Source organism: Dendropsophus ebraccatus, chromosome 15 (assembly GCF_027789765.1).
Source record: "Dendropsophus ebraccatus isolate aDenEbr1 chromosome 15, aDenEbr1.pat, whole genome shotgun sequence".
NCBI classification, from domain to species: Eukaryota; Metazoa; Chordata; class Amphibia; order Anura; family Hylidae; genus Dendropsophus; species Dendropsophus ebraccatus.
Window position 1 is genome coordinate 73,942,256 of NC_091468.1, and position 23,657 is coordinate 73,965,912.

General features: G+C 49.1%; 1 protein-coding gene across 1 annotated transcript; it reads right to left on the reverse strand.

Annotated features, from left to right (window-relative positions):
• Positions 1-16,480: 16,480 nt before the first annotated feature.
• LOC138773805 (actin, alpha cardiac muscle 2) lies at positions 16,481-22,888 on the reverse strand. The gene is made up of 7 exons (XM_069954203.1): positions 22,779-22,888; positions 20,115-20,255; positions 18,312-18,636; positions 17,975-18,136; positions 17,408-17,599; positions 17,149-17,330; positions 16,481-16,889 (listed from the first exon to the last, which is right to left on the reverse strand). The coding sequence occupies exons 2-7, from the start codon at positions 20,241-20,243 to the stop codon at positions 16,746-16,748; spliced, it is 1,134 nt and encodes a 377-aa protein (XP_069810304.1). The 5' UTR covers positions 20,244-20,255; positions 22,779-22,888; the 3' UTR covers positions 16,481-16,745.
• Between the last annotated feature and the right edge of the window lie 769 nt (positions 22,889-23,657).

Here is a 23,657-nt window from a genome sequence, read left to right on the forward strand (position 1 = left end):
ATGGAAAGGGGGCAGGGATTCTACTTCAAACTTTTTCTGGTAACAAAACAGAACCATTCGCACAATTATAAACTTAAAGGCCTTGAACCAACACTTTCTCTACGAGAAGTTCAGGATGGAGACTGTGCAGTCGGCGTTCCTTATACTCTTAAAGAATTGTTATATCCAAGAGATGCTTATTATCATGTCCCAATCTTCCTCGAACATCAGAACTTTTTAAGGGTGGCAGTTTGGATGGAGGGGCAAATTTGCCATTTTCAGTTTCAGGCCCTGCCCTTTGGGTTAGCTCAGACCGCAGAGTGTTCACAAAGATTATAGCGAAGGTGGTGGCCTATGTCAAGATAGTAATTGTCCTGTACCTGGACGCTTTTCACACACTGTTGAAATTGAGTGGATGGCTGTCATTTAATGGCCATTATTTCAAAACAACATCGTTGCCATTAAATTACCGACAACTATTTTCCATTAGATGAGTAAAGGAGGGGGGAGTGTTGAGGCGGCCAGAGTGCGGCACAAACAGCTCCTCTTTGACACTTCATACAGTAGGAGACGTTAGATTGTGCATAATCCGCTGCATGGATAAAATTACCAAAAGGCACCATGCTTACTAGGGAACTGCCAGCTACAGCACCTTAAGGGCCTATTACACAGGTCATCAGAGGAGCAAACGAGCACTCTCAGCGCTCGTTTGCTCCTGGTTCCCCACTCGCTGCCGTCGCTATTCAACGCAGGTGCAGTGAGCGGGTGAGTGCGGGAGGGGGCGGCGGGGACCTGCGGGGGGGGCTGCCCGTGTGTTCGCTGATCGTCCGGGCAGCCCATAGGATATAGCAGCGTCTGCTGCTGACGCTTCTATTCAACGGACCCACCACAGCAGATCGCTGCTATATCAGTCGCTTGTTTTTCAACATGTTGAAAAACAAGTGACTGCAACGATCAGCCGACATGAACGATGTCGGCTGATTGTTGCACTCTATTCCATGGGACGATTATCGTCCGTAGCGGCCGATAATCGTTCCGTGGAGTAGGGCCTTTAGGTAGGGCCCAGGAGCGGACAGATTCCCTTTAAGGTTGAGGGTAGAAGAGATTCTGAAGGAGGGTTCAGTGACTGTAAGAAATGCCATGTCAGGGCTAAGGCTAATGAACTCCTGCATCCTGGCGGTGATGTGGGCCCAGTATCACTCCAGAGTTCTACAAAGTCAGATCCTTCAGGTATAGGACAGGGGAAACAACTCTTTAGATTCCCCCTTTTTCCTTACACACTGTACAAAGAGATCTTTGACGTGGTGACTTGCCCCTAAGAACCTGGAGGGAGGGGTGCCTTTGATGAAGGACAATATGCTGACCACAGACGTCAGTCTATCAGGGTGGAGAGCCAATGCTAAATCACTTATGTTGTAGGGTCAGTGGAATCCCTTAGAGACAAGAGACCACCAGAACACCAGGGAATTAAGAACAGGTTTCTGTGCCCTGTCTCAGTGTCCCCCCAAGGTTCTTAAAAGGACGTGAGAATTCTGCCAGACAATTCTTCAGTGGTGGCATATCTGAATTATCAGTGGGGGGCAAGGTCCGCCAGTCTGCCATTACATTATCAGGTTGGTGAAAGGGAGCTCCCTATCAGCCCTCCATCTGAAAGGGACAGAAAATACTGCCGCAGACTTCCTCAGCAGGGTGTGTCTGAACCAGGGGGAGTGGGTTCTTGGGCATTCAGTCTTTTCCCAGTACACCTGTGGAGAAATCTGTCCTTAAACCTGTTTGCCATGAGGGAGAACCATCAGGTGGAGAGGTTCTTTTCCCTCAACTCCGAAGAGATGCCATCAAAGGTGGATGCTGTAGTCCAGGACTGGAGCAGGGGTCTACTTTATGCTTTCCCTCCATTGAGAATGATCTCGAGGGTTCTCAAAAAAATCTGAGAAGAGAGGGCCTTAGTCATCCTGGTGGCACCCTTCTGGCCCAGAGGGGTATGGTTTTCCTGGCTCCAGAGACTCTCAATAGCCAGGCCGTGGGTTCTTCCGGAGGTTCTGGATCTCCAGTTCCCAGGCCCTGTACTTCATCTTTATCCTCAGGGCCTTCATCTGATGGCCTGGCTATTGAGAGGGAGTTGATGTTGGAGCATGGGTTGTCAGAGTGGGTTATCTCTACTCTCAAAGCATAAATAAAAAAAAGGGATTCACAGCAAATCCAATTCCATAAAACTATATCCTTTATTAAGACGTCTCACACATCTTCTGCATGCAGTAATTAAGACGTGTGAGTCGTCAAAACGGTGTATTTTTTGCCTATGGAAAGATTTTTACCTGTGGACTTTAATAAGTCTTCGTCTATTTATGCTTTGCAACTGCTGCAGTCCCTGGACACCAGTGGCACTGCCCGAACTTCAAGCATTGGATAGGAGTAGGTTCACACTAATATTTTGGTATTTATCAGGTTGTAGCGGTTTATTGATTTTTTTTCTAGTATCTCTACTCTCCTTGCCAGTAGGAAGAAGGTGACTTCCCAGATTTACATGCGCACATGGAAGGCTTACCTGCTGCTTTATCTGGATAGATATTCATAGTGGAGTAAGTCTTAGCAGTTGTTGTTCTTCCAGGGAGCTGGCAGGGGCAAAGCAGTTTCCATTGCTAGATAGATTAAAGATTTTATTAGTCTAGCCTGTTCTTCCTCTTTCATTACTTCCCCTACTGGGTTTGGAACCCATTCCACCAGGGCCATTGCTTCCTCTTGGATGGAGAGGGCTTCAGCATCCATAGACCAAATTTGTAGGCTGGCCACATAGCGCTCTCCTCATACTATCTTTAGGCATTATAGATTACAGCTACCTACTAGTGAGGAAAGTACTGCAGGCAGCAGTCCCACCCTGATCGGCCTACTTTAATCTCCATGGGTGCCGTCATAGGGCGAGTAGGGAAAAATAAAATTACATAACAGTAATTGTTTTTCTTTGAGCCCATGACAGTACACACCTAAATTTCGGCTCTTGTGTGTGTATATACATTGCTCAAAAAAATAAAGGGAACACTTAACCCCTAGCCGCACCAGGCAGTTATAGTACGTCCTGGCAGGAGGTTACTTTCCGCACCAGGACGTACTAGAACTGACCGACTCCCGGTGCTCACTGTTTACACAAACAGGGACCGGGAGCCGAAACTAAACTGCCAGCTGATAGCTGACAGTTTAGTGTAGCTGCTGCTGGACCCTTTGAAGGTGTCCAGCACAGCCAATCACCGGCATCAGTGGATCGGTAACGATCCACTGATACCGGTGAAGCGAAAAGTAAACCCCCGGGTCCCGGTCTCTGTCAAGTTCCGGGATCCGGGGGAAGCTGCTGCCGATCCGTCCCGCCCCCCTGCCGAGTCTGCCGATGTCCCGCCCCCCCCTGCCGTGTCAGCCCCCCGGGCCATACCCCTGCCGCTGCCGCTGTGCTGGAGGGTCCCCCTCCTGCTGCAGCATGATTCCCCCCCCCCCCCCGGATCGCCGCTACAGCAGCCGCTGCCACCGGAGGGGGTCACAGCAGGTGTCTCCTTCCACCTCCTCCTGGCAGCACTGGCTCCCCGGATCCCCAAGCTTGGAGTGAGTTCTGGGAACGGGGAGCCAGTGCTGCAGCAGCAGCATGTACCAGCGTCTGTGTGATGACGCTGGTACATGCTGCTATATACTGTGATTGGCAGCTCTGTGATCAGAGCTGCCAATCACAGTATTTGATCTTGGCAGAGCATGGATGCAGGCTCTGATCACTCACTTTGTGAGGAGATCAGAGCCTGCATCCATATACTGTAGAAAACACACACACACACACACACACACACACACACACACACATATAATAAAAAGTACCCCCTCCCCTGTGATCTCCCAGTAATAAGGGAGATCTTAGTGTCCGTCAGTCAGCGTCCGTTAGTGTCAGTCATCGTCTGTTAGTAAGCGTCAGTCAGCGTTCGTTAGTAAGCGTCAGTCAGCGTCCATTAGTAAGCGTCAGTCAGCGTCCGTTAGTAAGCGTCAGTGTCAGTCAGCGTCCATTAGTAAGCGTCAGTGTCAGTCAGCGTCCATTAGTAAGCGTCAGTCAGCGTCCGTTAGTAAGCGTCAGTGTCAGTCAGCGTCCATTAGTAAGCGTCAGTCAGTGTCCGTTAGTAAGCGTCAGTGTCAGTCAGTGTCCATTTGTAAGCGTCAGTGTCAATTAGTGTCCGTTAGTAAGCATCAGTCAGCGTCCGTTAGTAAGCGTCAGTGTCAGTTGGCGTCCATTAGTAAGTGTCAGTAACCGTCAGTCAGTGTCCATTAGTGAGTGTCAGTAAGCGTCAGTGTCCATTAGTAAGTGTCAGTAAACGTCCGTGCACACACAGACATAGGTGCTCCTTCTCTTCTGAGCCCTGTTGTACGCCCACACAATACTCTACGTTCATAAATGGGGTATTTCTGTACTCAGGAGAACTTGCTTTACAAATATCGGGGGGCTTTTTCTCCTCTAAGCTTTTTGAAATTTGAAAAATTTGAGGTTTCACCAATGTATGTGTGAAAATGTGATTTTTCATTTTCACGGCCCACTTTTGCAAAAAACTGTGAAAAACCTGTAGGGTCCACATGCCCACTGTACCCCTTGTTACATTCTTTAAGGGGTGTAGTTTTCAAAATGGGGTCACTTATGGGGGGTTCCCACTGTCTCGGCACTAGGGGGGCTCTGTAACTGTAACATGGTCTCCTACAATTATTCCAGCCAAATCCCCACTCCAAAATTTAAAGGGTGCTCCTTCTCTTCTGAGCCGTGTTGTGCGCCTGCACAACGGTTTACACCCACAAATGGGGTATTTGTAAAAACTGCAGATTCAGAGGAATAAATGTTTTATTGCATTTTACTTTTTATAGCTGTGCGGTATGAAAGAAATAGGATTGAATTGGAATGTCTGCCAAGAAAATAATAATTTTTACTTTTCACACTTTGCAGTTATTCCTGTGAAATGCCTAAAGAGTTAAAAACTGTTTTAAATGTCAATTTGAATACTTCAAAGGGTGAAGAGTTCAAAATGGGGTGAATTATGGGGGTTTGTAGGATCCAGACCTCTAGAATATGCTTCAAAACTGAACTGGTCCCTAAAGAATTCCCAGTTTAAATTTTCACCAAAATTTAGAAAATTGCTACTAAACAATCACGGCCTCTAAAATCCTAAAAAAGTTAAAGCATGTTCACCAAATGCTACCAACATAAAGTAGACATGTTATAGATATGAATTAATCAATAATTTATGTGGTAGAACTATCTTCCTTATTGGCAGAGACTTTCAAATGTAGAGAAATGCAATTTTTTTTCAATTTTTCACATCATTTTGGAGTTTTTCTCAAAAAAAGTTAAAGGTATCGGCCCAAATGTACCACTAACATAAAGTGGAACATGTCACGAAAAAACAATCTTGGAACCACAAGGATCGCTAAAAGAATTCCAGAGTTATTAATATATAAAGTGACACATGTCATATTTGAAAAATTTGGCCGTGTCATAAACACCAAAAGTAGCTGTGTCCCCTAAGGGTTAAACAACACAATATAACTCCAAGAAAATAAAACTTCTGTGAAATGAAACTATCCTTTTAGGAAGCAACACTGTCTGACAATCAATTATACATGCTGTTGTGCAAATAGAAGAGACAACAGGTGTAAATTATTGCCAACTAGCGAGACCCCCTCAATAACGGAGGGTCCTGCAGGCGGAGACCACAGACCACTTCTCACTACCTAGGCTTTCTGGCTGATGTTTTGGTCACTTTTGAATGTTGTTGTTGCTTTCACACTTGTGGTAGCATAAGACGGACTCTACCACCCACACAAGTGGCTCAGGTAGTGCAGCTCATCTAGGATGGCACAACAATGCGAGCTGTGGCAAGAAGGTTTGCTGTGTCAGCGTAGTGTCCAGAGGCTGGAGGCTACCAGGAGACAGGCCAGTAAACGTGGAGAAGACCATAGTGTCCAGAGGCTGGAGGCTACCAGGAGACAGGCTCCTCCAGCAGCCACAAATGTGCTTGTGTCTGCTCAAATGGTTAGAAACTGCCTCCATGAGGACGGTATTAGAGCCCGACGTCCCCAGGGATGTGCTCACAGCCCAACACCAGGCAGGACGCTTGGCATTTTACGGGAAAATGGGCCCTGGGCTCTCCACAGATGAGAGCAGGTTCACACTGAGCACATATGACAAGAGTCTGGACATGCCGTGGAGAGCGATTTGCTGTCTGCAACGTCCTTCAGCGTGAGCAGTTTGGCAGTGGGTCAGTTATGGTGTGGGGGGGCATTTCTTTGGGGTCCGGCACAGCCCTCCATGTGCTGCCAGAGGTAGCCTGACTGCTATTAGGTACCGAGACTCTCAGAGCCCTTGTGAGACCATATGCTGGTGTCTGTCCTATTAGTCCTGTCCCTCCCCTCGCTGTCCCATCAGTCCTGTCTCTCCCCTCACTGTCCCATCGGTCCTGTCTCTTCTCTTACTGTCCCATCTCTCTCACTGTCCCATCAGTCCTGTCTCTCACCTCGCTGTCCCATCAGTTCCGTCTCTCCCCTCGCTGTCCCATCGGTCTTGTCTCTCCCCTCGCTGTCCCATCGGTCCCGTCTCTCACCTCGCTGTCCCATCGGTCCCGTCTCTCCCCTCGCTGTTCCATCGGTCTCATCTCTCCCCTCGCTGTCCCGTCTCTTCCCTCGCTGTTCCATCGGTCCCGTCTCTCCCCTCGCTGTCCCATCGGTCTCATCTCTCCCTTCGCTGTCCCGTCGGTCTCGTCTCTTCCCTCGCTGTTCCATTGGTCTCGTCTCTCCCCTCGCTGTCCCATCGGTCCCGTCTCTCCCCTTGATGTTCCATCGGTCTCATCTCTCCCCTCGCTGTCCCGTCGGTCCCGTCTCTTCCCTCGCTGTTCCATCGGTCTCGTCTCTTCCCTCGCTGTTCCATCGGTCTCATCTCTCCCCTCGCTGTCCCATCAGTCCTGTCTCTCCCCTCGCTGTCCCGTCGGTCCCGTATCTCTTCCCTCGCTGTTCCATCGGTCCCGTCTCTCCCCTCGCTGTCCCATGGGTCCCGTCTCTCCCCTCGCTGTTCCATCGGTCTCGTCTCTCCCCTCGCTGTCCTATTAGTCCTGTCCCTCCCCTTACTGTTTGGTCCCCCTCAGGACAGGTCCATGTACCTTTGCCGGGTCCCAGTAAAAGCAGAGACAAGTGTGAGACTATGGAGCATATCTCCATCATCAGGGAGGTACAAAGTACCTCCATCTACAACAAGTAGCCAGAAACATCTTCTCTTGGACCGAGAAGGAAGTTTTGTCACTATCAGCACTACATCTGAGGATCTTCTGAGCAGGAGAATGATTCTGCCAAGATAATGGTCTCTAACCCTTTCCATTCCGTGGGGGATAAAACTAGCCTATGCCATTACCCCATTTCCATCATCCCCTTAGACCTGAGGATGATTTGGAGATGCCAGACATCAGTAATCTTCATTTCCCCATTCTGGCCAAAGAGAAATTGCTTTCCTCCCATAGAAGAGCTGTCAGACACTCCAGTAAGGCTTCCTCTAAGAAGAGATCTTCAGCTGTAGGGTCCCGTAGTCTATCAAGGAGTAGAGACAATTAAATTGACAGCTTGGCTCCTAAAAGGGAATCTTAAGGAGAAAGGGTTTGTCGTAAAAAGTAATCACTACACTGTTACAGAGTACAAATTCCTCTACTTCTTCCATATATAAAAAATACTGGATGAAATTTATACATTGGCGCGCACCTCCTGTGCCAGGTATTGCACATCCAGATATCCCTATCCAATTTTTTTACAGGAAGGCCTGGATAAGGGGTTAAGCCTAAGTACCATTAAGGTCCAAATTTCAGCACTGTCCTGTTTTCTGGAGTCTCCCCTGAGGGATAACAGGCTAGTCAGTAGATTTGTGAATGCAGTCTCTACAGTCAGACTAGCCCCTAGTCGCACCATTTTATAATGGGACTTAAATGCCATCGCTATGAGCCGCTGGAGAGATAAGATTACTATCCTGTAAAGCTTGTGGCCAGAACAACCACTAGAAAGATAGGAGAAATTCAGACTCTCTCAAATGATCTTCCCTTTCTCTTCTAAGAATATTTGACAAAAAATTATTTTATGCCTTGATCATTCCTTTATATTTAAGGTTGTGTCAGACTTCCATAAGAACCAAGACCTTGTGGTACCATGGGTTGGAGAATAAATTCCACTGCCTCAGTATAAGGCGCACTATCATTTATTACTTATCTGTTAATAACCCAGGAAGAATTGATGATGATCTCTTCATCCGGTAACAGGGGAAAAAATAGTGGTACATAGGTATTAAGACAGGATTGCTAGGTGGGTAAAGCTAGCTAGATCAGAGTCCTATATAGCTCAGGGGAAGGCTGTTCCATCAGGGATTAGGGCTCACTCCACACGCGGGGTCTCCTCCTTTTGGGCTGAAAGGGCCGAGGCATCTGCTGAACAGATGTGCGAAAGGACTGCGCTTTTGGACATAAAGTCCTCCAAGCAGTTGTTCCTTCCTGAAACTTCTAATTTGATAGGTTGTCAGTCATGGTGCTTTCGTGAAGGAAGATGCAGCGGAAATATGGCATTATTCTTACCATTAATTCCCTTTCCAAGAATCCTTCACGACAGCACCACTTTATTCCCACCCTCTATCTCTACATAATGGTATCTACCTGTCTGTTGTTGCACCTCTTCTATTTTAATTTGACATCACTGGGGGTGTCCGGGGAGGGGCCTTTTAAACTTATCCATGTCCTGTCTCTACAGAGACGAGCGGAGCATCCTCCAATCATGGTGCGTCATGAAGGATTTGTGAAAAGTGAATTAGAGGTGAGAAAAATTCTTTATTTCAAAATGCACAAATAATAATTCTTTATTTCAAACTGCACAAAACCGTTCATCAGTGGTCTTGCCTGTTCATCACGCTAAATCTTGCGGACAAGCATGTTCCATTGAGGCAGATACAGAATCACCTGCACTTTGCGTAAGGAGGCAGTTTGTCCTTGTTGTTTGCCTATCTGGTCCAGGTTAGCTCTGCTCTTCAATCCAACGCCTCGGAACCTTCTATTGGCATGGCTCCAAGACCTGCGGTGGTTCATGGTGCACACTAGTGTTGTTCCTATCCTCTAGCACAGTGCTTCTCAATTCCAGCTAGTAGTGGATTATAATAGGGGCGTTTTGGGCGGCAGCCCGGGGCCCTGAGCTCCTGGGGGGCCCATGACCACCCAAAAAGACTTATACTTTAAATGGTGTACTGTCTCCTGGCTACACTTCCGCCATGATTTGCAAAAAAAATCACAGTTTTTTTTATGGCAATTTTGCACAAATCAGGACATCATGGCATTATCTATCCTGTACTATGAACGCCAGGCTAGTGCTTCGATAGTTACAGTGGGATGGGGGGGGGCCCAGGATTGGTGAACATCCTATGGTAAAGTTAATCCGCCCCTGATTCCAGCCCTCAGGCCTCACCAACAGGTCGTGTTTCGAGGATTTCCTTAGTATTTCACAGGTGATATAATTATACTCAGTGCATCAGGTATTATCACAGGTGTCTTTGTATGGGATATCCTCAAAACATGTCCTGTTGGTGAGGCCTGAGGACTGGAATTGAGAGGCACTGCTCTAGCACAACCACAGAAGGTGAGTGAACTTTCTCTTGGAATTCACTCACTGAATCTCCTTCATACCACACTAGGTAGCACCCCTCTCCTTCCCTTTCTTAAGCCCCTATTACATGTAACGATTATTGTTTAAAAATTTGCTAAAATGATCGATGAAATAACCATGGCCGTATTTGCCACTAGGCACCCGTGGTCCGGTGCCTAGACCTGCAGGGATCAAAATATATATTTTTTTTTTATAAAAAAAAATATTTTTAACCCCCACCGCCCTAGGTACCGGACCACGGGTGCCTAGTCCGCGGCTGGGGGGGGGTGCGACGACGCCGTTGTGCAGCCCCGCAGTGCCCGAACTTCTTCCTGCTCGGCACCATGACGACACGTGCGCTGCAGCAGGAAGAAGTTCGGGCACCGCGGGGCTGCAGGGTCGAGCTGCCGGCCTGAGATAAAGGCAGCGTGTGCCGGAAGGAGCTCACCCCGGATGCCCCGAAGCTGCTTTGGGGGGGACCTGACCAGTCTGCCTTTGCCCCCGGCTGTTCCCTCTTTCCCCCCCAGCTTCTCCCCCTGCCTGTGCCCCCATCTGCTCCCCCTGCCCCCATCTGCTACCCCTGCCTGTGACACCCATCTTCCCCCCCTGCCTGTGCCCCCCATCTGCTCCCCCTGCCTGTGCCCCCATCTGCTCCCCCTGCCCCCATCTGCTCCCCCTGCCCCCATCTGCTCCCCCTGCCTGTGCTCCCCCTGCCTGTGCCCCCCAGCTGCTCCCCCTGCCTGTGCCCCATCTGCTCCCCCTGCCTGTGCTCCCAGCTGCTCCCCTGCCCCCCAGCTGCTCCCTCTTCTCCCCTTGCCCCCCCATCTTCTCCCCCTGCCCCCCATCTTCTCCCCCTTCCACTCCAGCTTCTCCCCTGCCACCCCAGCTGCTCCCATCCTCTCCCTGCCCCCCCAGCTGCTCCCCCTGCCTGTGCCCCATCTGCTCCCCCTGCCTGTGCCCCATCTGCTCCCCCTGCCTGTGCTCCCAGCTGCTCCCCTGCTTCTCCCCTTGCCCCCCCCCATCTTCTCCCCCTGCCCCCCTGCCACTCTGCACACAGTCATTTATTATAGGGTTGTCCACTGAGAAACTACAACTCCCAGCATACCCTGAGAGCTGTATAAATGTAGAGATTTGTCACAGATACAGATAAATCCAGGGAAGGAGCGGGTCAGCATGTCGTGTCTCACTGGTTCTATATTGGTGGGCCCCAAGGATCATTTCCTCTGGTGGGCCCCAGGTACCCCAGTCTGACACTGGATAGAAGCGGTCCCCAAACTAAGATGTCCCCGGCCTCCTTCCTTCCTCCATCACGTCTGTTTGATGGGAATAGTGGGCATCAAGCAGAGCGGCACACAAGTGCCAGGGTATATACCATGCATGTAACCAGCCAGTGCCGGGGGATGGGGCACCTCAGCGTGCAAAGTGCCTAGGGCAGCATGAACTCTAAATACAGGCCTGGAAATATCAAATGAAAAATTGTTCAGTTTTGTCTTTCAACATGTTGAACATTTGCATATTTGTTTGTGTAATAAGTCATTTGCCGATAAAACATGTTGTGTGGGCTGTCCTGAGAAACGATTAGCGACCATATAACAGTGTAAAAATGATCGTTCATAACAGTAATCAGTGAATGTAATAACCTCAGAATTGTTTGCTACAAAATCGCTAGCGACCGATCGTAATAGCGAATCTTTGAACGATAATCGTAACTCCCTCCCTTCCTTCCGGAGGAGGAGGAGGAGGAGGGCTACTTTGCTACACGTTCAGGGTGACATCTCTAATGCTGCTGATAGTCTACAAAGTGTATAAGTTGTTACATACATCACTTCTGCATCACTAACCTATTATAAGGCATTTTCCTCAGCCCAGGCCAGATATATATATATATCTTTCAGGGTCTTTTGGTTAAATAAAGATTTCATTTAGAAGGCTATCCATTACTAAGTGTAGTTATCTGGAAAGGCAAATATAGCAAGGAATTTATTTAAAAATAGAGGCAAGGTTTTGGACACAGCAACATGATTCATATGCCAGGCTCCCAGTGATGAGTCTCTTAGCCATTCCTCTTAGCATTGACATACTCCATCCAGATACATTACATACAATGAAATTCCTCACCCCAAAGGGCTCGTTCACACAGAGCAAAAGCAGCTCAATTTCTGTGCTGAATCAGCGCTGAAATTTTAGCCGTTAGGGCCGGTTCACACTGAGCAAACACGGCGCAATTCCGCGTCGGAGAGCTCCCGCCGTGCTCAGTGTCCTGCTGTTAAGTGAATGGAGAGAGCGCTCGCTCGTCCGCTGCCGCCGTTCTCCGCTCAAAGAATGAACATGTTTATTCTTAGAGCGCAGAGGAGAGGGAGCGGACAGGCGCGCGATCTCCCATTCGCTCAAAGCAGGACACCGAGCACGGCGGGATTGCGCCATGTTTGCTCAGTGTGAACCGGCCCTTAAAGTAGGTGCAGAGCTAATTTCCATTGTGTTGAATGGAAATTCTGCTCTGCAGTTCACACGGTGGAATTTCCTCGCTGAATGTTCCGCGGCTAATCTGCTTTCCGCCAGAAAAATGAACATGTTCATTCTTCCGCTAGCGGAAGCCTATACAAATCAATGGGGCTCTGATTTCTGTTTCAGCGTGGAATACGCGTGTATTCAGCGCGTAATACAAGCGGAAATTACGTGCTGAATCAGCGCGGAAATGGGGGGGGGAAAGGGTGGGGAAATCACAAAACAACCCAAAGGAGGTGATACCAGGGGCCCACAAGAAAGAGATGACAATGTCAGCATGCACACAGCATATGACCACAGCAAAAGTTTCCCCAAAAAACATACATACATACATACATCCCTTTGAAATCTCCAGCAATTGCAAAGCGGTGATGTTTTGCCATTTCTGCTCAGCTTCTCTCTGCTCAGCTTCTCTCTGCTCAGCTTCTCTCTGCTCAGCTTCTCTCTGCTCAGCTCTGACGTGATCTGTTCTAGAAAATTCAGGTACCATATAGTCTAGTCTCCAAAGTCTGCAAAATTGTTGTTGGCCCCTCCCTCTATTACTCACCTAATACTCGCTGAATGCATGCGGAATCAGCGTGGATTCCTAGAGTATTCCGCGCTGAATTTGTCAAGAACTGATTATGAGCTGAACACTTGTCTAACGGAATATGCAGGGATTCCGCTTACATTCTGCTCGGAATTCAGTGTCAGTTGATTTTAGGCAGAAATATTTCCTTGCATAATCCGCCCCTTTTGCTCTGTGTGAACGTAGCCAAATGAAGAGGAAAAAGAAAACACAATGTCATTGTTTATTATTACACTGTTTTGCTAGAAAATGTATGTAATTAAAGGGGTAATCCAGTGATTTTTTAATTATTATTATTTCAAATCAACTGGTGTCAGAAAGTGCCAGAGATGTGTAAATTACTTCTAGTAAAAAAATCTTCCAGTACAAAACCCACCTGCTCTTTATGTACGATGTCGGGGATCCATGGCTGCATTCTCAAAGCTTACATTTTACAATAGATCTTAAGATCAATATTGATCAATGAAATGAGGCAGAAATTCAAACACGCTGAGGCCTCCTTCCCTGGTTTCGGTAGTACAATAATATGTGCCCGCAAAGTATGTTGGGGAAATGGGCAACCTGGGGAGATAAGAGGAAAGGTGAGAAAAATTCTCCTAACAAAATCTAGGGGTAAACCGTCAGGGCTTTGGCTCTTTCCAACTTTTAGAAGCTTCAGCGCCCCATTCACCCTTCTCTTTGAGGGTTTCCAGAAAGGCCACCTCTGCAGCGGGAATCACCAATAGAGACATTTAGAGAGATAGGACTCCTGTGTCTCTGGGGAGCCTAAGACACCAGTGGAACCCTCTTGTATATTATATAAGGTACTATAATATGACTTCTCCTAAATCTGTGAGGTAGAATAAACCTGACCCTTCGTAGGGGTGTTAATGGAGAATAAAGCCCCTATCACACAGGAGGATCAGCGGGAGCAAGAGAGCGCCAACCTGTCAGTTCACCCCTTGCTGCTGGCACTATTACAGGCAGCGACTGCAGCAGATCAGTGCTATTCTAGTTGTTAGTCTTTCAACATGTTAAAAGACAACAATCAGCTGACATTGTGCATCGTAACAAGCGATTATGGGCTGTAATGGCCAAAAATCGGCCAAATATGGCCAATAACCGCGTTAATAGGGACTTAAGTAAGGGCCCTATTACACCAAAAGATGTCTGGCAGATTATCTGACAGATTTTTGCAGCCAAAGTCAGGAACGGACTATAAAGAGAACAGGTCGTAAAGCTAAGACTGAAGCCCCTATTCCACGGGTCGTTTAAAGGAGCAATATCGTTTGTATTCGGCCGATATCGGCCGCTACGAACGATATTCGTCCCGTGGAATAGAGTGCAACGATCAGCCGTCATCGTTCATGTTGGCTGATCGTTGCAGTCGCTTGTTTTTCAACATGTTGAAAAACAAGCGGCTGATATAGCAGCGATCTGCTGCCGTCGCTCCGTTGAATAGGAGCATCGGCAGCAGACGTTGCTATATCCTATGGGCTGCCCGGATGATCAGCGATCCCCCGGGCAGCCCCCCCGCAGCTCCCCGCCGCCCCCTCCCGCACTCACCCGCTCGCTGCAGCCGCGTTAAATAGCGGCGGCAGCGAGCGGGGAACGAGGAGCAAACGAGCGCTAATAGCGCTCGTTTGCTCCTCCAAACGACTTGTGGAATAGGGGCATGAGCTTTCTCCTCTTTTCAAATCCATTCCTGGCTTTGGCTGAAAAAATCTGTCAGATAATCTGTCAGACATCTTTTGGTGTAATAGGGCCATTGCATGGTTAGACCATAGCAGAACATCGATAGACGTCTTTGGCCAAAGATCTAACAAAGCATGGGAAATTAATAGGTAGTCCATAGTTGGTGTGGGCCTATGAATGATGGCTGTAATCCCTGACACCAGGGTGTAACGCCCTCCGCACATCCAACAACCTGAGAACTGAAAGTTATTTTTTCAACCTACATATGCCATTGTAGGGGACGGAGGACCTACCAGTTAAGGAATCCTGGCCTGGGTCCATGCATAAATTTGAGTCCCCTCGAAGAGAACAGTTTTGCCATTGGTAAGAGCAGAGTGTTGACACCAGAAAACTCTTTCAGAGGCTTGTACCTCATGTTGCAGGGACTTGTGTAAGGCTTTGGAAATTCTGCACCTTCCTATCATTGTGGACTATGACTGTGAAACCATGAAGTGTAATACTTAGAGGTGCATTTAGCTATACTCTGTACACACAAATGGGTCTCTTGAAGCATGACTACCTGGAATCTCTTTTTATGTAAACGGTACAAAATTTGGCTTCTGTTAGCCGGAAAGTTAAAGCCCCGCACATTTGTATATGCAAAACATTAAATCAGCCACGAGTTTTCGCTATATGGAAAAAAAAAGTTATAGTAACCCCCTACAAGGGAAGGGAAAGGGTGAGGAAGGGGAAGGATGGGATAGAAATGCAACAACAACATAACCACCTGGATAATTAACAGGAGATTATTGTAAGATCACATAAACAAATCACAAAAAGTGACAAGAAAGGGAGACTGGTCCGGTCTCAATCACTACTATAGACTAATAGCCGTGGACCGCTTACAGCTGTCGTCTATGTGGGGAGGAGGAAGGGCAGTCAGGTAGCTGTTTGACCCCTCCTCACAAATAACTTGTGTTCCCTAAGGGGGGCTTATAAACCTCCGAAAAAATCAAAACATGATGAGCAATAATAGATGCAGCACATAGGAAAGACTACTTAGGAAGCAGAGTTCTCAAGTTGTATTATCGGCAAAATCGAGAGGGTTCCGGTATTCGGTCAATCTGCGACAGATATCATCGGGAGATCAAATCTCCCCAGAAACTTTGCAAGGTCTCCTAGGGAACAAAACGAAGCAGATTTGCCATCCTTTTTAGCTAAGAGTTGAAATGGGTAACGCCATCTGTATGGAATGTCCGTTTCACGTAAGGCAGAAAGTAAGCACTTCAGAGCCTTCCTGCGTTGTAGTGTACATCTGACTAGGTCAGGCAGAATGAGGAGCGGAGCTCCCTTATAGGACAGATCTTTACGTTCTCCAGCCTTTGCCTTTAAGGAGGGAATCCTACAGACAATGCCTCTAGGGCTGGAAGGATCCGATGGTTTAGGACCCTGGGCATGGTGGATTCTATCTCGAGTGCTTGTTAAGGTGACTGCTGCATCAGGGATACAAAGGCATCTAAGGCCCACTCTTCTACTGCAGTACCTTATTAGCTGTGTCATTCCCTGTACATGCAATGTGCATATATGTTTTATGGTTAACACATGTGTCTGTGTACCTCAGTATTTTTCATGTAGCCACGCCCCCAGGGGGGGGGTCTGGCACCAATTTTAAAGAGCACTGTACTATTTAAAACCTGTGTATCCACACCTCTGTATGCACTGCTATTCTGATGAAGGGGACTTGGTCTTGCAGCTTGCAGCCCTTTACTCCTCACTGGAACATCGTATCCTGGTTATTTCTGAAGACCTGGTACCCATTTGGGTGATATGCAGAAAGCCCAAGGGGTTTAAAGGTCATCTCCCCATCAACACCTGGCTCAACAATTTGACACAAGACGCTGCTGTCTGGCCTTTTTTTCTCCCTCTGTCCTTCTGTATTCTCTACCTGTATCATCACACACAAGTATAAATACTGACTGTTGTTTATTAAACTTTTTTTTTTTAACCAGATCCCAGAAAACCCTTTTTCATCAGAACTAACTCGAATGGCAAAGTAAATTTATATCTTTAAATGTAAAGGTCGGTGTTTCACTCAATATAGATGAAGAAAACAAATCAGGCGGGACATGACTCATTTATTGTTCCTTGAAATTTCTCTTTGCTTCCATTAGATCAATGTTTTTGAAGTTACAAAACATCTTAAAATAAATTACAGTTTATGTACACTTTACATAATTTGAGTCACAATAAGTATGAGGAACGAATGACGGACATTGTCATTTGTAAAGTAATATGGCTGTGCGGACATTTTGTGCAGTCCAGAGCAAAGAACATTGTCAACCTGAGACAGAGGATTACAATGAGGATCAAGCGAACAAGTTTAGAAGCATTTGCGGTGGACGATAGATGGACCAGCTTCATCATATTCCTGTTTTGTGATCCACATCTGCTGGAAGGTGGACAGAGAAGCCAAGATGGAGCCACCGATCCAAACGGAGTACTTGCGCTCAGGTGGAGCAATGATCTGTGAGAGAGAAGAAAGATGTAAGTTTTGCATTTAAGAGATGCAGTTATTCTCTATGGTTATGGAAACGATCTATGCTATATATAATACTGTAAAGAATATTCCATATAACATGAGGGATAATAGTCTGGAAAAGCCACCATTTAACGGGTAAGAGAGATGTCACAGGTAGGTAAGTTACTTATTTCAGTAATGTACAAGGTTAAAGAAATGGGAATGACTGCAAGTTACATTCACTATGTATGTGCATCAACAGTACCTTGATTTTCATAGTGCTGGGAGCCAGAGCAGTGATCTCTTTCTGCATCCGGTCAGCGATACCTGGGTACATTGTGGTACCACCAGACATGACATTGTTGGCATACAAGTCCTTCCTGATGTCAATATCACACTTCATGATGCTGTTGTAGGTTGTCTCATGAATACCAGCAGACTCCATACCTAGAAAGTTCCGAATGAAGAGTTAGCCTTAATTCTAATGATACTGTATCTGCTGTGTAGAATAAAAATATACATACCAATGAAGGATGGCTGGAAGAGAGTCTCTGGGCAACGGAAACGTTCATTGCCGATGGTGATGACCTGCCCATCAGGCAATTCATAGCTCTTCTCCAGAGATGAGGAGGAGGCAGCTGTTGCCATCTCATTTTCAAAGTCAAGAGCTACATAGCACAATTTTTCCTTGATGTCACGGACAATTTCACGTTCAGCTGTTTAGGGAATAATTGAATTTAGTAAAATGCATAAAAAACCTTCCAGTATATTAAACTGGAAACTACAGTACAGTTACCATTATGATGGTCATTAAGTGTAACTGCTCTAGAATAAGGCACACAACCCCATCAGGCAAAAAATAAAAAAAGCTTTGGGCCTTGGAATGATAATGACACTAATTTTTTAAAAATGTTTGTATTGTGTCAAAGTAGTAAAACATTAAAAAACAAACAAAAAAAAAACTGAACAAATAAGGACTTGGACATTGATCATGGAAAAAAGGACTTGGGCACTGAGCCCCACGATGTATCCTGGAGGAAGCGGGTAAAAAAAAAGTATATGACCAGGAGGCCTACCCAACTATTGCTTACCAGTAGTGACAAAAGAGTAGCCACGTTCTGTCAGGATCTTCATAAGGTAGTCAGTCAGGTCACGACCAGCCAAGTCAAGACGCATAATTGCATGTGGCAAGGCATAACCTTCATAAATTGGGACGTTGTGTGTTACACCATCACCGGAGTCCAGCACAATACCTGCAGGCACAGATCAAATCAGTACAATATGGCAACTATAAGGAGCAATCTGCCACAATTTCTAAATGGCGTGCAAGTTTCTCTCTAATGCCCAGTTGACGTATATTGATTGGGCTTAAACAAGCATGGTTGATAAATTAGTCACATACAGTAGTAGGTGTACTAGGACTCTTACCAGTGGTACGGCCAGAGGCATACAGGGAAAGCACTGCCTGGATTGCAACATACATAGCTGGGACGTTGAAGGTCTCAAACATGATTTGGGTCATCTTCTCACGGTTGGCTTTGGGGTTCAAAGGGGCTTCAGTGAGCAGAGTGGGATGCTCCTCTGGGGCTACACGCAACTCATTGTAGAAGGTATGGTGCCAGATCTTCTCCATGTCATCCCAGTTAGTGATGATACCATGCTCTATTGGATACTTCAGAGTCAGGATACCTCTCTTGCTCTGAGCCTCATCACCTACATAGGAATCTTTTTGACCCATACCAACCATGACACCCTGAAAAGCACAAAGGTAAAAGCAATAAATGTAGTGTATTTGGAAAGTGCAGAGCTGACAGTAATAGAAAAAATATGGGGTAATTGTAAATAATCATATTAGTGGTTTTTATACTTTTCTATATCAATAATATCTAAAGCAGTGCTTCTCAAACTGTGAGGCGCCCCCTAGTGGTTGGTGAGGCCCAGCTGGGGAGACAGGTTTTACAAAGTAACTATAATCTGCACAGTCATTTTTCTGTTTGCAAAAATCACCATTTTAGCAACAACAATAATTTATTTTGTACTTAATTAGTATATAGAGCTTGGGAGATGGGTGAAAGGCAGCCCCTAGCATTATTCTCAGCTTTTAAATGGACTTTCACCACAGATAGTGAGGCCCAGGCATCCTCTTGGTCAGTCTGGTGAGGCCCAGGCGCCCTCTTGGTCAGTCTGGTGAGGCCCAGGCGCCCTCTTGGTTAGTCTAATGAGGCCCAGGCACCCTCTTGGTCAGTCTGGTGAGGCCCCGGCACCCTCTTGGTCAGTCTGGTGAGGCCCCGGCACCCTCTTGGTCAGTCTGGTGAGGCCCAGGCATCCTCTTGGTCAGTCTGGTGAGGCCCAGGCATCCTCTTGGTCAGTCTGGTGAGGCCCAGGCATCCTCTTGGTCAGTCTGGTGAGGCCCAGGCATCCTCTTGGTCAGTCTGGTGAGGCCCCGGCATCCTCTTGGTCAGTCTGGTGAGGCCCAGGCACCCTCTTGGTCAGTCTGGTGAGGCCCAGGCGCCCTCTTGGTTAGTCTAATGAGGCCCAGGCACCCTCTTGGTCAGTCTGGTGAGGCCCCGGCACCCTCTTGGTCAGTCTGGTGAGGCCCCGGCACCCTCTTGGTCAGTCTGGTGAGGCCCCGTCATCCTCTTGGTCAGTCTGGTGAGGCCCAGGCATCCTCTTGGTCAGTCTGGTGAGGCCCAGGCACCCTCTTGGTCAGTCTGGTGAGGCCCAGGCATCCTCTTGGTCAGTCTGGTGAGGCCCAGGCATCCTCTTGGTCAGTCTGGTGAGGCCCAGGCATCCTCTTGGTCAGTCTGGTGAGGCCCAGGCATCCTCTTGGTCAGTCTGGTGAGGCCCCGGCATCCTCTTGGTCAGTCTGGTGAGGCCCAGGCACCCTCTTGGTCAGTCTGGTGAGGCCCAGGCATCCTCTTGGTCAGTCTGGTGAGGCCCAGGCACCCTCTTGGTCAGTCTGGTGAGGCCCAGGCATCCTCTTGGTCAGTCTGGTGAGGCCCAGGCACCCTCTTGGTCAGTCTAATGAGGCCCAGGCATCCTCTTGGTCAGTCCGGTGAGGCCCAGGCACCCTCTTGGTCAGTCTAATGAGGCCCAGGCATCCTCTTGGTCAGTCCGGTGAGGCCCAGGCACCCTCTTGGTCAGTCTGGTGAGGCCCAGGCATTGCCATGGTCTGTTGGGTGAGGCTCCTGTAGAAAAAGTTTGGGAAGCACTGATTTAAAGTATTCATACCTGGTGGCGGGGACGCCCAACAATAGATGGAAATACTGCTCTTGGGGCATCGTCTCCAGCGAATCCAGCTTTCACAAGCCCGGAGCCATTGTCGCACACAAGTGCGGTGGTCTCTTCATCGTCACACATGATGGTAGCTTTCTGAATGAGTATGCATAAAACATACCATCATCATAAAAGATATACTAAACATATCAGCACTATAAATGTCTGATCCTAATATGCAATAAATAAATGAATACATGAACATACAGCTATCATTTTATATTGGTAACTCCACTGTTTCCTAGCACCCCTTCTAGCGTCACATCCATCCCACACCTGTCCTGCACCATTCACTAAGGGGGCATTCACACGATCTCCGCAAACCGTCCATAGCTCCGAGATCCACTCAGCAGGACGCCGTCCATGCTACAGATGGTTTGAATCGTGTTAATGCCCCCTTACTCTTGTACTTTCCACATTATTATTCTCTGTTCAATAACAGTAGCTAAAAATGGGAATATATAAGAAGGCCATCATATAAAGTACTGTTATTGTGATTCCCTTACAGCAGGGATGTCACACTCAGGCCCTCCAGCTGTTGCAAAACTACAAGTCCCATCATGCCTGGACAGCCAAGGCTTTAGCTTATCTTACAAATCCAGGCATGATGGGAATTGTAGTTTTAAAACAGCTGGATGGCCTGAGTTTGACATGTCCCCCCCCCCCCATAGCCTATTGCACACGCCACTCCACAGCTTATAAATCGTGATGTAAATACTGACAGCTGAGACCAAAGGGCTAGCTCTGAAGATGCTCCAAGTTCCCCTGCGCTCTCTATACAATGTAATATCCTAGCTGTCCCCCCTCACGGTGTGTTTCCCGCCCTCAGCCCCCCTCACACCGCGTGTTTCCCACCCATAACCCCCCTCACACGGTGTGTTTCCCGCCCTCAGCCCCCCTCACACGGTGTGTTTCCCGCCCATAGCCCCCCTCACACTGTGTGTTTCCCGCCCTCAGCCCCCCTCACACGGTGTTTCCCGCCCTCAGCCCCCCCTCACGGTGTTTCCCACCCTCAGCCCCCCTCATACACAGTGTTTCCCACCCTCAGCTCCCCTCACACTTAGTGTTTCCCTCCTAAAGCCCCCCTCACGGTGTGTTTCCCGCCCTCAGCCCCCCTCACACCGCGTGTTTCCCGCCCTCAGCCCCCCTCACACATAGTGTTTCCCGCCTTCAGCCCCCCTCACACATAGTGTTTCCCTCCTTCAGCCCCCCTCACACTGTGTGTTTCCCGCCCTCAGCCCCCCTCACGGCGTGTTTCCCGCCCTCAGCCCCCCCTTACATAGTGTTTCCCGCCCTCAGCCCCCCCTCACACGGTGTTTCCCGCCCTCAGCCCCCCTCATACACAGTGTTTCCCGCCCTCAGCCCCCCTCATACACAGCGTGTTTCCCACCCTCAGCCCCCCTCACGGTGTGTTTCCCGCCCTCAGCTCCGCTCACGGTGTTTCCCGCACCCCTCACGGTGTGTTTCCCGCCCTCAGCTTCCCTCATACACAGCGTGTTTCCCGCCCTCAGCCCCCCTAACACATAGTGTTTCCCTCCTTCAGCCCCCCTCACACGGTGTGTTTCCCTCCCTCAGCCCCCTCACACAGTGTTTCCCTCCCTCAGCCCCCCTCATACACAGCGTGTTTCCCGCCCTCAGCCCTCCTCACACAGCGTGTTTCCCGCCCTCAGCCCCCCTCACACGGCGTGTTTCCCGCCCTCAGCCCCCCTCACACGGCGTGTTTCCCGCCCTCAGCCCCCCTCACACAGCGTGTTTCCCGCCCTCAGCCCCCCTCACAGTGTTTCCCGCCCTCAGCCCCCCCCTCACGGTGTGTTTCCCGCCCTCAGCCCCCCTCACGGTGTGTTTCCCGCCCTCAGCCCCCCCTCAAGGTGTTTCCCACCCTCAGTCCCCCCTCACACGGTGTGTTTCCCGCCCTCAGCTCCCCTCATACACAGCGTGTTTCCCGCCCATAGCTCCCCTCACACGGTGTTTCCCGCCCTCAGCCCCCCCTCACACGGTGTTTCCCGCCCTCAGCCCCCCCTCACACGGTGTTTCCCGCCCTCAGCCCCCCCTCACACGGTGTGTTTCCCGCCCTCAGCCCCCCTCACAGTGTTTCCCGCCCTCAGCCCCCCCTCACGGTGTGTTTCCCGCCCTCAGCCCCCCTCACACAGTGTGTTTCCCGCCCAAAGCTCCCCTCATACACAGCGTGTTTCCCACCCTCAGCCCCCCTCACACAGTGTTTCCCGCCCTCAGCCCCCCCTCACACGGTGTGTTTCCCGCCCTCAGCCCCCCCTCACACGGTGTGTTTCCCGCCCTCAGCCCCCCCTCACGGTGTGTTTCCCGCCCTCAGCCCCCCTCACACAGTGTTTCCCGCCCTCAGCCCCCCCTCACACGGTGTGTTTCCCGCCCTCAGCCCCCCTCACACAGTGTTTCCCGCCCTCAGTCCCCCCTCACACGGTGTGTTTCCCGCCCTCAGCCCCCCCTCACGGTGTGTTTCCCGCCCTCAGCCCCCCCTCACGGTGTGTTTCCCGCCCTCAGCCCCCCTCACGGTGTGTTTCCCGCCCTCAGCCCCCCTCACGGTGTGTTTCCCGCCCTCCCGTCACGGTGTGTTTCCCGCCCTGTGTGTCGCTCCTCCCTCACCTCGGCTCCGGTCTCTCAGGCAGTGCAGGGGATGCTGCGGTTAGCTCTGCAGGTCGCTCAGGCTGATGTCCCGGCTGAATCCTATTTATATATAAACCGTGCTCCCCTCACAGCCCACCCATCCACTCCCTGATCTCTCCCCATATTAGGCTTCTGGGCAACGACCTTGCCCCCCTTGGGCTCCCAGACTGGCCGCAGGGTGCCCATACATGGCCAGTCTGGCCGGGCACCAGGTGAAACAAGCTGGAGCCCTAAAAGGATTCGGTTGGGAAGCGGAGAGTGCCCGTTCATGCTGCCAGCTCCGCGGCCGGGAGAGGAAGAGGCGGACTCCTGGCATGCCGAGCGTGACCTGATAATCCCCCGGCGGCAGCAGCGGCATCAGGAGCGGCCGAGGAAGATTTAGGGGGGACAACTGTGGCCAAAGAGCGAAGTATGGGGATCATAGACAGTATAGGGATCATAGATGGTATAGGGATCATAGACAGTATGGGGATCATAGATGGTATAGGGATCATAGATGGTATAGGGATCATAGACAGTATGGGGATCATAGACAGTATAGGGATCATAGACAGTATGGGGATCATAGACAGTATAGGGATCATGGACAGTATGGGGATCATAGACAGTATAGGGATCATAGACAGTATAGGGATCATAGACAGTATGGGGATCATAGATGGTATAGGGATCATAGATGGTATAGGGATCATAGACAGTATGGGGATCATAGACAGTATAGGGATCATAGACAGTATGGGGATCATAGACAGTACGGGGATCATAGACAGTATAGGGATCATAGATGGTATAGGGATCATAGACAGTATGGGGATCATAGACAGTATAGGGATCATAGACAGTATGGGGATCATAGAC

Bases quoted from the DNA above. Each gene is read 5' to 3' on its own strand.
- LOC138773805 (XM_069954203.1), bottom strand. From the start codon at position 20,243: ATGTGTGACGATGAAGAGACCACCGCACTTGTGTGCGACAATGGCTCC. The intron at 18,637-20,114 runs GTATGAATACTT...TGTGCTTTTCAG, and splicing joins TTGGGCGTCCCCGCCACCAG to GGTGTCATGGTTGGTATGGG. The intron at 16,890-17,148 runs GTACTGTTGATG...TCTCTCTCACAG, and splicing joins CCAGCACTATGAAAATCAAG to ATCATTGCTCCACCTGAGCG.